General features: G+C 41.7%; 1 protein-coding gene across 1 annotated transcript in view; it reads left to right on the forward strand.

The window, feature by feature from the left end:
• The window catches only part of UTP18 (UTP18 small subunit processome component), a 41,857-nt gene that overhangs the window by 8,385 nt on the left and 16,878 nt on the right, over positions 1-16,594 (forward strand). The window contains exons 5-10 of the mRNA XM_059381156.1: positions 3,241-3,329; positions 5,431-5,556; positions 5,844-6,018; positions 10,695-10,795; positions 11,249-11,339; positions 14,540-14,663. Coding sequence (XP_059237139.1) covers positions 3,241-3,329; positions 5,431-5,556; positions 5,844-6,018; positions 10,695-10,795; positions 11,249-11,339; positions 14,540-14,663 — 706 coding nt within the window. The remainder of the gene's footprint in view (positions 1-3,240; positions 3,330-5,430; positions 5,557-5,843; positions 6,019-10,694; positions 10,796-11,248; positions 11,340-14,539; positions 14,664-16,594) is intronic.

Raw genomic sequence — 16,594 nt, forward strand, 5'->3', positions numbered from 1 at the left:
TAAAGGACTAATTGTTAGAATTTTTTTCCAGTTTCAAGCTTTACCTCCATACACTCTGTAGTCCTACCGTTTAAAAGTATACAGTTTTAAAAAAACTAAAAACAGTGTGCAGTTTATTTTACTTCTTGTTTCATGTAAAACTCTGTTGTTGAAGAAATATCTTTCCAGGTTTGTTTTTTTAACAAGTTTAACATCCCTGATCCTTTAACCTTTTTTTACATATATGATTTTAACCTCCTTAGTTACCAGTTCGCCCTCCTCGATGAAGTATAATTTTACTATCCATTTTAGAATGCTGCATTTGTAGGCCATTTTATTTTATTTATTTATTTTTAAAGATTTTACTTGTTTTGAGAGAGAACATGAGCAGGGGCGGTGGGGGACAGAGGGAGAGTGGCAGACTCCCCACTGAGCGGGGAGACCAACACGGACGGGGCTCTGTCTCAGGGCACTGGGATCATGACCTGAGCTGAAGGTAGACATTTAATCAACTGAGCTACCCAGGTGCCCCTTCATGGAACGTTTGGATCTATGTAATTAATAGGTAAGGTTATGTTGGCTGTTGAAACAGAAAACCTTCCATGTCCCAGTGGATTAATCGAATAGAAGTTATTTTTTTCATGCATGTAAAAATTGTGGTGAGGAGGGGTTGGTGTGCTTTAGGGACCCAAGAGATTCTGCCTGTTTCATGCTGGATTTTTCAAAGTTTCCTGAGGTTGACATCCAGGTGGCTTATTGGGGAAGAGTGAGTGGCTCACCCAAAAGAGACTTTTATTGGCCTGTCCTGGGAGTGGTACATGGACTTTTGACTTAGATTTTATTGGCCAGAGCTCAGTCACAAGGCCACGTTAACTTCATGGACTCCCAGGAAATGAAGTTTGTCTTTGTATTCATTAGAAAAAGGAAATGGATTAGGTCACTTATTAGCCAGTCAGCTACCATCAGGATATCCTGGTCTACTACCTAGGACCAGGGAGCGAGGTTCAAAAAGATAAAAGTGACTTGTTCAAGGTGTACTTCTTATTGGCACAGTGCTGACCAAACCCTAGCTTTACATGTTATCTTTATTGGTAAATATTTTGCACAGTATCTTTAAAAGGGAAATACTCCCCACTTTAAACATAATTAGAATACTGTCATCATAGGCCTTTGGAAATTAACAATAATTCCTTAATATGATGGATTCTTTTATTATTGCTATTTTGTTCATTTATCTCCTCCCCCTCACTCCCCAACCTTTGATCCTTCTAGCTTGCTTTGTATTCTGCCTGGTCTTCACAGTGCTTTTGAATCTAGTGTGATGTCTTTTTTAAGTTCTGGAAAATCTCACTAATTTTCTTCAAATACTGTTTCTGTTCAGTCTTCCTTTTCTTCTGGAACACCAGTTGGTGTGCGTTGAATGTTTTTATTTATTCTTTTAAATGTATTTTGTGTTCTTTTCTGCATTTTTGATCCTTTTTGCTTTCTGTAGTATAGGCTGGATATTTTTTCTGATCCATTTTCCAGACTACTAATTGTCTCTCTAGCTAATTTTTATATGCTGTTAAAAACACCACTGGGATTTTAATTTTAACTCCTGTAGTTTTCAGTTCTAGAATTAACATATGGTTCTTTTTTTAGTAGTATAGTTCTCTGGTTCAGTATCTGAATATTCATTATTCTTGAAAATATTAAACATAGTACTTTAAAAGCTTAAGTCTGAAAAACACAGTTATTTAGATCTCCTATGAAAATTGTTTGTTATTCCTTAGGTTTTTCAATCAAGTTACCTTACCTTGTCATTATTAACCTAGTTATATTTCATTGGGTGCTGAGCACAGTATATAAAAATAGTGCTGCTTAATAAGAGAACAAGGATATCTTTCTCCAGAGAATTTGTACATTTGTTTCTAGGTAGTCGCTGGGGAAGGGGCACTATAGTCCCACAGCATCTTACTCAAGTGAGAGATGGTAAGGATTCAAAGCTGGGTTTCAGTTTATGGAGGATTTTCTTTTCTTTTTCTTTTTTAAAAAAATTTATTTGACAGAGAAAGCACAATTAGGTAGAGTGGCAAGCAGAGGGAGAGGGAGAAGCAGGGGCTTGATCCCGGGACCCTGGGATCATGACTTGAGCCAGAAGGCAGACACTTAACTGTCTGAGCCATCCAGGTGCCCCTGTGGAGGATTTTCCTATAATTCTTACAATTTTTTGATTTCACCCTTAATCCTTGGTGTAGACTTCTGTGGCTCTAATTAGAAGCCTGATGGTTTACCAGACCCCCTTAAGAATCTTATAGGGCTTTTAGTGCTGGCTTTTACCCTCTTCTTCCTGCGGGTGTTTTATTTATTTCATTAATTAGTTAATTTTAAAAGATTTTATTTACTTACTTTTTTTTTTTTTTAAGATTTTATTTATTTAATGACAGAGAGAGAGATCACAAACAGGCAGAGAGCCAGGCAAAGAGAGAGGAGGAAGCAGGCTCCTTGCTGAGCAGAGAGCCTGACGAGGGGCTCGATCCCAGGACCCTGAGACCATGACCTGAGCTGAAGGCAGTGACTTAACCCACTGAGCCACGCAGGTGCCCCAAAGATTTTATTTATTTGACAGAGAGAGAGTACAAGCAGGGGGAGTGGCTCCCTGCTGAGCAAGGAGCCTAGTTTGGGGCCCGATCCCATGATTCTGGGATCATGACCTGAGCTGAAGGCAGATACTTAACCATTGAGCCACCCAGATGTCCCCCATGTGGGTGTTTTAAAAATGTTGCTCAGCTTCTTGGCCCTCTTTACTAGAATCCTCAGGAGAAAAGAAGCCCTGTTAGCTCTCTTTGAAGTTCTGATACACAGTTTGCTGATCTTGGTCTCTCAGTCAACTAGAAGTGCTAGTCCTTGTTCATGTGGGTTAAGCCAGATCTGCTGTCCACCTTATTGCCAATTTTGCCATAATTATGAATTGTTCTTTTTAAATTAAATACTGACTTCAACTTTTATTTTTTTCATCCTGTTTTAGTCATTGTCTGTGAATGTGTATCTTTCATTCCAGAGTCAAGCTTGTATTTAACCATATATATTGGACTCTGTGTCATTTTCCCCTCCCTTTCAAATTTAGTTTGTTTTACTTTTGCCAATTGCAGTTGAAATAAAGTGATTGAGATTGGCGGCTGGAATGGGGGGAGTTGAAGTTTGAAATATAGAGATGTTTGGGGAAGGGAATGGCCATCTCGTTGATTCTAAAACTCAGCCTTGTGGGTTTGTTTGACTTAGGTGAAAGTGAAGAGGATGAAGATGATTTGTTGCAAAGGACTGGGAATTTCATATCTACATCAGCTTCTCTTCCAAAAGGAATCTTAAAGGTGAGAGTCAGCCAAGTTAGGCCCCTCCAGCTGACTACCTCTGACACCCAGTGTGTGGGTTCGTGTTCTCTGTGGGATTAAACATGTTGCTGTCATTTATTACTCTTCTGCAGAAATGATCAAGAAGATTAAATTATGTTCCCAGGAATCTTTTACCAATTGTTTGATTTCTCCTTTTGCGTTTTCCTGCATTTCCTTGGGCACTAGCCTGGTTCATGCTGCCATTCTTTGTTAGCTCGTGCACTGCAGTCACTTGGTGACTTGGAAGTGGGTGTCTCCCACTTCCACTCTCCTCTTCCTGTTCTTCATTAGTAGTAGCCAGGAGGGGCTTCTAAAACATCAGGTCATGTCACTTTTCATTGCTTTTTGAAAACTTTTGAATTCTTTATCATGGTCTCCACTGCTCTTCATAATCTGGTGTCTGCGTGTATCTGAGCTTCGTCCCAGAAGTTTCCCCTTTGTTTCTGACCCAGGTTCCCTCAGGCCTTCTTTTTGTTTCTTGAGCACACCGAGTCCTTTCTTGCCTCTGAGCTTTTGCTCTTGCTTCTGCCTGTCTGTCCTTCAAGCACTGCTCATGGCCAAACCTGTCCGTACCCTTCTGCTCAGACGACACTTAGGAAGGTTATTCCTGGCTCTCTTGTCTAAAGTGGTCTGCACTAGTGAGACTGTATCTGACTTGTTCATTGTGGTAATAAGTACCTGCCCAGCCCAGTGCTTCAGTTAGATATCTGTTACAGATCTCTGACAGATATTTTTCTCCATTATAAAATGGTAGCATCCTTTAGATGGGGGAGGGAACCCTATTAGGGCAGATTACTAGGAGACAGAGTGATTGTGTTTCCTCCACCTTATGAAGACAGTTCAGTCAGCTCTTCGTAGGGTAGATTCACATCCACTGATAATGCAGTTATCGTAAGAATCTAAGTTCGTTTCTTATAAACAAAACATACACCTAGTACTCTGTTTTTTCCTTTGAGTTTTTTTTTTTTAAGATTTTATTTATTTATTTGACAGAGATCACATGTAGGCAGAGAGGCAGGCGGGGGGCGGGGGGAAGCAGGCTCCCTGCTGAGCAGAAAGCCCGATGTGGGGCTCGATCCCAGGACCCTGAGATCATGACCTGAGTGGAAGCTAGAGGCTTAACCCACTGAGCCACCCAGGCGCCCCTGAGTTTTTTTTTTCTTTTTTTAAGATTTTATTTGTTTATTTGAGAGAGAGACAGTGAGAGAGAGCCTGAGAGGAGAGAAGGTCAGAGGGAGAAGCGGACTCCCTGTGGAGCTGGGAGCCCAATGCGGGACTCGATCCCGGGACCCCAGGATCATGACCTGAGCGGAAGGCAGTTGCTTAACCAACTGAGCCACCCAGGTGCCCTATAATTGAGTTTTTAATGGAGAGAGAGCAACCTGTAAAAACTAGGAAATAACTGAAAATAGCCTAATGCATGATGTATGAGGTCATCATTGCTTTAAGCTAGGAATCATGTATTTTGAGAGGAGAACATAGCTGTCCATGCCAACCACAGAACCATGGGGACCATTACAGAGTGCCTTTTATTTTGTGCCATGAATGCAAAAATGCTAGAGTAGCAATTTTATGTAAAATATGCTTGAAGTCAGTCTCCTAATCTGTATGGTATATCATGAGGAAATGACTGTCCTGGTCCCCCCAAGACCTTAACTATTTCATTCCCTTGTTAGAAAGATGGTAAAAATGGATTATTATTTAGTAAAATGACTTGCTAGTTGGTAGTAGAGCTGTGGTCTTGTGGTTACCATACCAGTGTACTTCCTTCTCAGCATAAGCTATGTTGAATTGTCTTTCCTTCATGCTTTAAAGAAAAGAATGTTGGGGCTCCTGGGTGGCTCAGTTATGCATCTGCCCTCGGCTCAGGTCATGATTCCAGGAGCCTGGGATGAAGTCCTGAATCTGGGCTCTCTGGTCTATGGGGAATCTGCTTCTCCATCTGCCTCTGCCTGCTGCTCTGCCTGCTTGTACGTGCTGTCTCTCTCTTCCTGTCAAATAAATAAATAAAATCTTCAAAAAAAAAAAAAGAATGTTAACTCATTTGAATTGATAGAGTTGTCACTGTCTTTTTCCACAGGTAAAGAATTGTCTCCATGCTAACGCGGAACGTCCTACCACGGCTCGGATCTCATCCGTGCAGTTCCATCCTTGTGCGCAAGTTGTAATGGTTGCCGCGCGAGATAATGCCGTGTCGCTGTTTCAGGTGTGTATCTTTATTTATTTATTTATTTGACAGAGATCACAAGTAGGCAGAGAGGCAGGCAGAGAGAGAGAGGAGGGGAAGCAGGCCTCCTGCTGAGCAGAGAGCCCGATGCGGGGCTTGATTCCAGGGCCCTGGGATCACGACCTGAGCCCAAGGCAGAGGCCACTGAGCCACCCAGGCACCCTGTGCTGTGCATTTTTTAAATGGGAACTCGTGGTGAGAAGTACTTACTCACAGGATACGGTCTATGGAAATAACCAAAAGGAATGTTTTGCCTCTCCTTATAGGTTGATGGAAAAACAAATCCTAAAATCCAGAGCATCTATTTGGAGAAGTTTCCAATATTTAAGGCCTGTTTTAGTGCTACTGGAGAAGAGGTTTTAGCCACGAGCATCCACAGCAAGGTTCTTTATGTCTATGATATGCTGGCTGGAAAGCTAATTCCTGTGCATCAAGTGAGAGGTAAGGTTTCTATCAAACATGCCACCCATCACCCCTCTGCCCTGTCAGCCCCACAGCTGAGTTCATTTAACAGTGTTTATGACCACTTTTCCCCCACATGATTCTTAAAAATAAGAATCTTTTTAGTTTTAGTATTCAGAAAATGTCACTGTGTTGAGATGATACATTTGAATGAAAATAGTAAACTTTTTATTGAGCATTTCTGGGAAAACTGGAATTTGGGAATCTGTATCTCCCTGAGCAGAAAAGCAGTTGCTTTAAGATTGTAAGGTGATAAGGCTGTAAGATTGGCAGGTGATACTGCAGAAAGAGCCTGGGAGCTAGAAGACCCGAGTCCCAAGTCCTCAGACAGAGTATCTCCCCTCTCTAGTCTTCTGGAGATTTGGATTCTCTCTCGTCCTTCTGGTGTCTGTTATAATAGATATTTGGTTTATGTTTAAAGGAAATAAAGCACTGCTTTTGGAGATCATAATGTATTTTCAAGACTGCTTAAGAAAATGTTTTATTATTTGAAAATTTATCTTCCTCTGCCTTCCCCATTCTTCTCCCGCATGCCTCTCCTCGCATCACCGCAAAATCCAGTGACACCTTCAGGAACCCTCTGTGGACCAAAGCCCTGTGGTGGGTTGGCTGGGTTAGCGCTATACGCCCTGGGAGGCGTTGATAACAGTGCTGTGGCTCCCTGGCAGTCTCCCTGTTAAACTGGGTATATGTTTGGGGCTGTAAAGGAAAGGGGTAGCTCTGTACAGCCTTTTTTCTGCTAATGGTTCAAAGTGAACAAGTTCAGCTTCAGAAACATTTATGGGGTTTATCATCAGTGTTTCCAGTCTTCTGCTTCTTGTGTTTCCTGTCAACTTCGGTGACCCTTTCCGAGTGGATTTGTAGTTTAAGTGTGCTTTACGGCAGGGCCTCTCAGACATTACTGTGCACAGGAGCCCCCTGGGGATCTGGCTCAAGTGCAGAATGTGCTTCTATAGGTTTGAGGGGGCCAGATTCTGCATTTCTCGCAAGTTCGTGGGTGAGGCTGGTGTTGCTGGTCTGTGGACCTCACTGAGTTGAAGAGCCTGAAACAGTTTCCCCATACTGACGCAGAAAACAGTATGTAGTTGTTAACTGTTTTCACATGTTATTCCACTAATGAAAAGGAGTGGGCGCCTTATATCCTCTTGGGAGAAGCAGATCCCTGGGGTTGGTGAAGATAGTCAGTGATGTTGATGGTGGATCTGCAGGTACGCCGGAGTGTGCGTCTGATCGCTACCTTCTAAGATGTGGCATTTATCTCACCCTCTTTGCTCTTTCCTCAACGAGCATAGCTTGGCAGTAATGATGATAGTGCTAAAGTAAATGTATTTTTTTGTGTGGGGTTGGTTGTTGAACGCTATTTTCAATCTCATTATGAAACACTCTAACTCAAAATTAATTAAGGACATTGGTTAGAATATGCAAACTTATACATTTGTAAACTCTTTGTCTTAAATGTAAGTTTGAAAAATGAGGAGTACAGAATTGATGCATTCTGAAGAATTCTGAATTGGTGGTTTATCTTATTAACCCATTGGGGTTCATAATGGGGTCTATGGATTTTCAACATTCTCTGATAGAATTTAGAGGCCAATGAAGTCATATGGGAAAAACATTACATCTCTATTTTCACCAACATAGAACTGAAGTTTAGCATTTCCTTTGGTTATAAAAGTTTTTTTTTTTTTTTAAAGATTTTATTTATTTATTTGACAGAGATCACAAAGTATGCAGAGAGGCAGGCAGAGAGAGAGAGAGGAGGAGGAAGCAGGCTCCCCGCTGAGCAGAGAGTCCGACGTGGGGCTTGATCCCAGGACCCTGGGATCATGACCTGAGCCGAAGCCAGAGGCTTTCACCCACTGAGCCACTCAGGCACCCCTGGTTATAAAAGTTTTTGAACAACCACAGACTGACACATGAAAAGGTTGGGAACCCCAGATTACTAATTGAGACTCCAGAAGCAATTTCTGCTGCATCATTTAGAAGGACAAGTCATAAGAGAGATACCTTGTTCTAGGTTAACACATAAGGAATTTGACCATTTGGGAATAAAATGAGTTGGTTAGGCTGCCATTTTGCTTATAGGTCTTATGGTTTGGTACTATCTGAGCTTCAGCTTTCTATAAAGTCGAGGGTCCTAAATATTAAAAGAGATCATTTTTAATTTTTTTAGTTTTATTTTCTAGTTTTTATTTTGATTCCAGTTAGTTAGCATACAGTGTTTTGTTAGTTTCAGGTGTACAGTATAATGATTCAACAATTCTGGTGCTCATCACAAGGGCCCTCCTTCATCCCCATCACCTCGTTCACCCATCCCCCCACCCCTCAACTCTCCTTCCCTCTAGTTTGTTCAAAAGAGGTAATTGAGCGCTCGTGGCACTTGGTGGGGGCTGCTCCCACAGTAAAAGCAGCATAGGGTCTATCCCAGCACAGCAAATCCACTTGCCTCTTGGGGAACCTGGCATTGTTGTAATAAAATTGTCCATTCTTTTTTTTTTTTTTTCTTTCTTTTCTCTCTCTTTTTTAAAAAAATATTTATTTATTTGACAGATCACAAATAGGCAGAGAGGCAGGCAGATGGGGCGGGGTGGGGGGTGTTGGGAAGCAGGCTCCCTGCTGAACAGAGAGCCTGATGCGGGGCTCGATCCCAGGATCCTGAGATCATGACCTGAGCTGAAGGCAGAGGCTTAACCCAGTGAGCCACCCAGGCACCCCAGCCATTCTTTTTCTTACCACTTGCTCTTTAGTTGACCTAAAAATGTCATTCACAGATTTACAGAAAGATTTATATCTGACATCTTCAAAGCATAGTATCTTCTTTTTCAAGGTCATATGTTTTGTCTGGTTCCTATTTTGGAAGGTTCAGCGTTTGTAAAAAGCAGTTACAATATTGATACTAGTGTTTATTATTTTTTGCGAGGTTAAAAGCAAAATTGTATACGTATTACTGGTATTCTGTAAGTTTTGGATGAAAATGCGGTGGTTTTTTCATTTACTTTCTATATCAACTGCCTGTCTTTATTTGCTGCAAGTCTTGTATTTCCTTGTGGAAGACACTCTCCTCTCCTGAATTCCCTCAGAACAACAGGATTCCTTAGGCTACAAGCAGGAGGTCTTCGAGCCACCTGTGCCAGAGAGCAGGCTTGATGTAACGAGCCCTCTGGCTGTTGTCTCTGTTGTTGCCACACTGGGTCTGTGTGCACAGCGTGAGGGCACTCTTCCCTGCTGCTCTGACAATCACTGCACAGTCTGTAGCCCTCCATGGCTGTGGGGATCCCCAGCTGTAGGCCTCTGAGTTCTCTCTTGCATTCCTCCTGTCCAGTTCTGTGTCAGTAGGGTTAAGTTGGGGGTGGGGTGTGGTTTCTGGCTGCAGCCCCACACTTCGAGATCTAGCCTCCCTTCCCTGCTTCATCATGTGATGGGATTTTCCTTATGCGTGGAGCTGTTTCTGTATATTGTAGTCAAAGCGAAAGGCTTGCCCAGAAAGGGGGATGAAAATTACCCTAGAGAGGAGTAGGTTCAGATTGTACCCCATTAGCTGGAAATACGTGTCTGGATTGAGTTCCCTCCAGAGACCTAGGGTATAGTCTTTGTGGGTAGCACTTGAGTGGGAGGCCCGGTTTGTAGGATTGTGAACCATCTGGATGAAAACTGTTTGTAGGATGGAGGCGGTCTGTGGCAGCCTTAGCCAGCATTTTCCTGTAGGGGAACACGGATTTCTCACTAGAGTTTTCTCAGTTTATTTATTCTGATGAATGTTTTAACTTAGCAACTTAAATATTTTTTGAAATAATTTTTTTTGACCAAGCAGTACATTCATGTGGTGCAAAAATCCAATACATACAAAAGGGTGAAGAGGGAAAACTTGACTCTGCTCCATTTCCCTGGCTACCTGCTTCCCTTCCCTACAGGGGGCCAGTGGTATCTATTCCTTCAGCACCCTTTCTCTCAGGCAGTTTCATAATGAGTAAGTTTCCTCACTAAGCAGTCCTGATGGAAGGAGTCTCCTGCATGGTCAGTATGAGCCTTTTAGGGATGGAAAAGGAATGTATCCTTTGGGAAGTAAGTAAATTGACTGGTTTATATTCTTAGGTCATGTGATTAGGTTGCATGAGTCACTTTTTGGGAAACTAATCAGCTCTTGAATATACTGACATTTTGTGGGGTTTTTTTTCTTTTTTTCCTTTTTGGATCCATGAAGTTAAGACTAGACTCCTTCATCATTGGGTGTTTAGTTGGTGGCCAGCAACTAGTCTGTACATATTACTATGTTTTAGCTGTTTCTGATGGCCGTGCATTTCCCTCCTGGTAATGAACTTTGTGACAAAGAAGTATAATTTATCCTTTTAGTTAATTACAGATGTCACCGTTCACATTTGGAAAATTAGTTGGTATGTTTACTGCTCAGAGAGCTGAATCTTTGGCCGCAGTTCAGATGGTGACTGTTAACCAAGACAGGTAAAGGAAGCACTTGGTAATGACCTTATACTTGGGTCATACTCAGTGATGCATAGGGTCAGACTTATTCAGAGTCTGAGCCTACTTTTGGTTTAGTTTGAGGCAGTTAGATATTTTAAAAGAAATTCTCCATTGCCAGTGAAAGATAACATCACTGAAAATCATATTAATCTTTATTAATTTGTCTCTTCTCTCAGGTTTGAAAGAGAAGATAGTGAGGAGCTTCGAAGTGTCTCCAGATGGGTCCTTCTTGCTGATAAATGGTGTTGCTGGATATCTTCATTTGCTGTCAATGAAGGTCAGCCATTAATAGTGGCTGCTTGTTCTTTCAGGATAAGACATGAGTGTAGGGATAGTCTTTTTTTTTCTTTAAAGATTTTTATTTATTTATTTGACAGAGATCACAAGTAAGCAGAGAAGCAGGCAGAGAGAGAGAGAGAGAGGAGGAAGCAGGCTCCCTGCTGAGCAGAGAGTCCGATGCAGGGCTCAATCCCAGGACCCTGGGATCATGACCCCAGCCAAAGGCAGAGGCTTTAACCCGCTGAGCCACCCAGGCACCCCAGGGTAGGGATAGTCTTGAACGAAATCTGCATCTGAGTGGAGGGGCACAGTGGGACTTGGGGAGAACTTGTGAGTATAGGGACAACGTTTAGTAGGTGCTACAGACCAGAACTAGATTGTTTTTATTCCCAGTGTGATTCTTCCATGCACCTGCTAAAAATTGGATAAGTAATATTTGTTATTCTTTCAGACCAAAGAACTGATTGGTAGCATGAAAATTAATGGAAGGGTTGCAGCATCCACGTTCTCTTCAGATAGCAAGAAACTATACGCCTCTTCAGGTGGGTTAATGACGTGATCACCTAAAGCTTTTTTTTTTTTTTTTTTTTAAGATTTTATTTATTTATTTATTTGTCAGAGAGACAGAGAGAGAGATAGAGAGAAGCATAAGCATGCAGAGTGGCCGGCAGAGGCAGAGAAAGAAGCAGGCTTCCTGCTGAGCAAGGAGCCTGATGTGGGGCTTGATCCCCCCATGACCTGAGCCGAAGGCAATGGCTTAACCAACTGAACCACCCAGGCATCCCTCACCTAAAGCTTTTTAAAAGCTTTGGATGTGTTCACATTTCAGATTTAACCAAAAACAGTGTTTGAGTTTAGATTTCTTTGTGTTAGAAAGTAATTTTTATTTTTAGATTTTTGTCATTGCCTTTTGCCATCTTATTTACTAACTAGTAATAGTGAAGAGCTAACCATTTAACCATGTTACCATGTATGGGGAAAAGACCGGAAGAAAATGGTTATTTAAAAGATGATTCATGCTCAGTCTTTCCTTTTGAAAGTCACCTTTTTCTTTTAGCAGTACCTTTTCACTTGGATAGTATTTGGAATGTTCTTCGTTATTGACTGAAAACAATTCGGGTTTCACCCTCTGACATTCCTGTGGTGCAGTAGAAGAGCTTTCACCCCTGACAGTCTCTAATCTGGCACTTTTTTGCTCTGTTGCCTTTCTGATTGTCCTGTGCCTTCTTGGGCTGTTAGTCTCTTTCCTATAGGGTCTTGGGACCATTGTAATCTCCGTATAGCTCATGATGGTCGGTAGTGGGAGACATCAAAGTGGTTCTGCCTGTGGCTACTATTGTCCAGTCTCTGTGGGGCTCTTTGGCAGAATTTTTGCTATACCTCAGCTAGCAGCACTTGAAAATATATAGCATTAGTTTTTTTTCTTAGGTATAACAGACATACAACATATTAGGTGTACAACATTCAGTATTGGTGTATATTAAAAATGACCACCACGATAAGTCTGGTTCAATCTTCAGTCACTACTCATAATTAGGATTTTTTTTCTTGTGATGAGAACTTTTAAGATCTACTCTCTTAGCAACTTTCAGATGTGCACTATTTTATTAGTAACTGTGGTTGCCATGTTGTACATTGTCTCTGTGACTTATTTTATAACTGGATTAAAAAGTTGTGTATGTGTTTTTTTTTTAAAGATTTATTTATTTTAGAGAGTGCACGAGTGAGGGGAGGGGCCGAGGAAAGGAGAGAGAGAGAGAGAGAGAGAGGAACTTCCCTCCTGAATAGGGAGCCAGCCATGGGGCTTGATCCCAGGACCCTGAGATCATGACCTGAGCCGAAACCAAGAGTTGGATACTTAACTGGTTCAGAGTCAGAGTCCTGTGTTCCAAATGAAAGGGCTCTCGGATCCCGGGAGGGTCAGAGTGGGAGAGAAGAGATACGGAGGGTCAGAGATACTAAAATTTCTGTATGAACTAGATGCAAATGTAAAATATTTACAGATTTGGTCATTACTGTGGAGGTCTTATTTTCCCTAATAAAGGTCCTAAAAGCATAGGGAAGAGTAACCCAAAGTCTGGCTTTGGTAACATCTAGATGACCTTCCCACGGTTGATCCCTTTTCTTCCCATTTTAGTCTGTTGCCAGCTGGGCTGAGAGTAAAACTAAAATGCCCTCTTTTATTGTAACATTACTGTACAGATGCAAAGATTTTCAAATTTGACCCTGTTCAGTTTTTTCAAATATATTTTACTACAACTTAATCTACACCCTCATGTCAGCCTGGGAAATAATCTTTGTCAAGGAAATAGTTGAAATAGTGAGTTTAATTGAATTCTCATTGGAAGGATAAAAATATAGAAAAGCGAACTTTAGGGGTGCCTGGGTGGCTCAGTTCATCGGGTGACCGACTATTGGTTTCGGCTCAGTCATGATCTCAGGGTCCTGGGGTCAAGTCCTGCATCAGCTCACACTCAGCTTGGAATCTGCTTGTTCCTCTCCTTTTGACACCGCCCCCCCCCCACAATAAGTAAATAAATAAATAAAATCTTAGAAAAGTGAACCAGAGTGTAATATCCACAGAAAAGGCAGAGATGAAATGGGTGCGTGAGGAACACCTTTGTGGTGAGTGTAGGGTCATTAAGAAATCTTTAAATGGGCGTGTGAGGAAGAGAGTGATCATCAGTATCATGGGCCTGTAGAGGAGAGAAAAAAGAATGAGGGTGAATTTTGGCAATAGTCATCTCTTTCTTTTCTTTTGTAAGTTTATATTTTTTTAGTAATCTCTTTACCCAGTGTGGGGCTCGAACTCATGACACCCGAGATTAAGAGTTGCATGCTTTTCTGACTGAGCCAGCCAGGCTCCCCGATGGTCTTTACTGTCATGAAAGTATTCATGTTCCCTTCACATTCAACATACTCCTCAGTCTTACACACATTTTCCCTTCTCTAAACTGTTTGTGCTTATTGGTCACAGCTGACATTTATTACTTTTTTAAAGATTTATTTATTTAATTTAGAGAGAGCATGCGTGCACTTGAGAGGGGGGCGAGGGGAGGGAGGGGAGAGGGAAGGAGAAAATCCCAAGCAGACTCCCCTCTGAGCACAGAGCCCAGAGCAGGGCTCCATTCCACAACCCTGAGATCATGACCTGAGCTGAAATCAAGAGTTGGAGACTCAACCGACTGTGCCACCCAGGGGCCCCTCACAGTTGGCATTTATTATTGTTTAAATTACTTGATAGTAGGTAAGTGGTATGTATCTTAAATTATAATTCCCTTGTGGTTTGGATCCCTTCATTCTCCCTTCATCATGACTGCCATCATCAATTTGGTGTCAGTATCTTGGCCTCATGTGGAGGTGCTCTAGTGCCTGTTGATGGAGGTTGGAACTTACTATGGTGGGTATTTTGTTTTTTTGTTTTTTCAGATTTTCTCCCAATAATTCATCTGAGTGAAATGTAAAAGATTTTTTTGGAAGTTCAACTCAAGCCAAGAGTTTGTGATTTTCACTCTAAACTAAAAGATACTGTTTATTAACTACTGATTAGTGTGCAGTTTTCTATATATGGGAATGTTTACCAGAAATATTTTTAGGCAAGTTTTCTAGATCTAGGACATTTATAGTGACTTTTTGTTTGTAGTCACTTCTAGTATTAAAAAGGGGCTAAGAATGGTAAGTTCACTTGGCATTCAAGTTTAAAACAAAATTAACCAAACCCTTTCTTGGCTCTTTCATGCAGGCGATGGGGAAGTTTATGTTTGGGATGTGAACTCTAGAAAATGCCTTAACAGATTTGTTGATGAAGGCAGTTTATATGGATTAAGCATTGCCACATCTAGGAATGGACAGTATGTGGCTTGTGGGTAAGTATAAAGAGGTTTCTGTGACCCTAATCATGTGCTAGTGAGAAAATGCTAAAGAATCAGATATACTAGGGGCATTTGGGTGCCTTAGTTAAGCATCCGACTCTTGATTTTTGGCTTAGGTCATGGTCTCAGGGTCATGAGATCGAGCCGCACATTAGGCTCTGTGCTAGGCATGGAGTCTGCTTAACATTCTTCCTCTCCCTGTGCTCTTCTCTTCGGTCGTACTCTCTTTCTAAAAGACATACCTAAGTAAAATTAAAAAAAAAAAAAAAAGAAAGAAATATACTAAATAGTGCCTAAGTAGTTCTGTGTATAAACTCTTCAGTAATAGAGAGTCAGTACACCCAGGTGTTTTGCATTTTATCATCTTAATGCAATGTTTAATAATGTTAATGGTGGCATATGAGCACTTTTGACAAGGAAATACAGGACTGCCTTATGTCATTATATTTTTTCCTTATATTTGGCATATTCATTTGATCACATCAAGTTTTCTTATTGGTGTTTTGGCTTCTTGCCATTGACAAAGAAGCAGAATAACTTAAGCCTTAGGTTTAAGTTTTAAAGGTACTTAAGCAGTTTTTCTTTGGTTAGTGGTACAAATCAAACATAGGTTCCTTAGAAATACTGTTCATTAGTATTGTGGAAACTTTGAAAATATTATCTGGAACATGTTACTGTGTTACCACTGGAAGAAAATGGTTATTACACTGGGGGGAAGATGGCTCTGAGACTTACCTGGATTTCTGAATTATCTTACCGACCAAATCACTTACCAGTCCCTGTAGCTTTAGAGCTTCCAACAGTGGATTTTTATGACTTTCTTAGACTAGACACAACTTCAGTCGAATCTTCCTATTTGAGAGATGCCATCTGGAAGCACAGCATAGTCCCCACTCTTTCTTCACTCCCTCCTTCAAGGTTAAAATTGGGGCAAATCCTCATAAACATCCCCACCACCATTTGAAAATTGGTCACCTCCTACCTTTGGGGTATGGGGGAAGGGATAGTAGGACCAGGCTGTGGAGCTTAGAGATCAGGTCAAAACCAAGGCCTTGACAAAGGCCCCTTCCTGTCCTGTGTTCTCCCTAGTCAACATACCTGCTACAGATCTGGAGGGAGGAATATCTTGAGGAGGAGTAGGGGAGCCCAGCGTTTGCCCAGAGTGTGTGCACTGTGGCAGCAGCCCATGGTTGGCAGAACTTTTGGCACTAAGGCTCCTTTATTTTTTTATTTTTTGTTTTGTTTTGTGGGGTTTTTTTCCCAGTTCGCTGACAGAGTGATCTAGAACCCTGAGGTCTCACGGTTCCAGGGGCGGGGTGCAGTTTGTAGTTAGAGTATACCTTTGCTGCATCTTGCTTTAGGGTGTCTTTTGTGACTTCCTAGCTGGTCTGGAAGTCAGTTCAAAAAGAAAGAGACACGTGACTGTCCACTAGGTACAAAGCACTGTGTATTGAGGAGGGGGAAAGAGTTGAGACATGGCATGTTCTCTGTTGTGTGTGACGGCGCTTTGTGGGCAGGGGCCTGTAGGACCTCAGACAGCAGCTCACCAAATTCAGGTGACCATGTAAGGTAACTTGGAGAATCTCTTTTGTTTTGTTCTATTGTTCTAGTCTCTCTGCTTACAGTGGGGGAATTGGGAATGTCTCCCACTGCAGCCATGGCCCAGATCACGAGATTACTCTCCTGCCTTTACTGGTTTGCAAGCTGCAAACCACTTTGGGGCCTTTGCATTGTGAGAATTTTCGGTCAATGCCATAGATATACCTATTTTTGTATTTTCAAATCAAAGTTTTATCAGTGATGAGAGATTTGTTGACTGTAGTCTTCATCAGCTTCTTATAAATACACAAGTTAAAATTTCCTTTTTGGGGCACTTGGGTGGCTCATTCGGTTAAGGTCATGATCCCAGGGTCCTGGGATCAACC

This window comes from Mustela nigripes, chromosome 16 (genome assembly GCF_022355385.1).
Source record: "Mustela nigripes isolate SB6536 chromosome 16, MUSNIG.SB6536, whole genome shotgun sequence".
In the NCBI taxonomy this organism is placed as follows: domain Eukaryota; kingdom Metazoa; phylum Chordata; class Mammalia; order Carnivora; family Mustelidae; genus Mustela; species Mustela nigripes.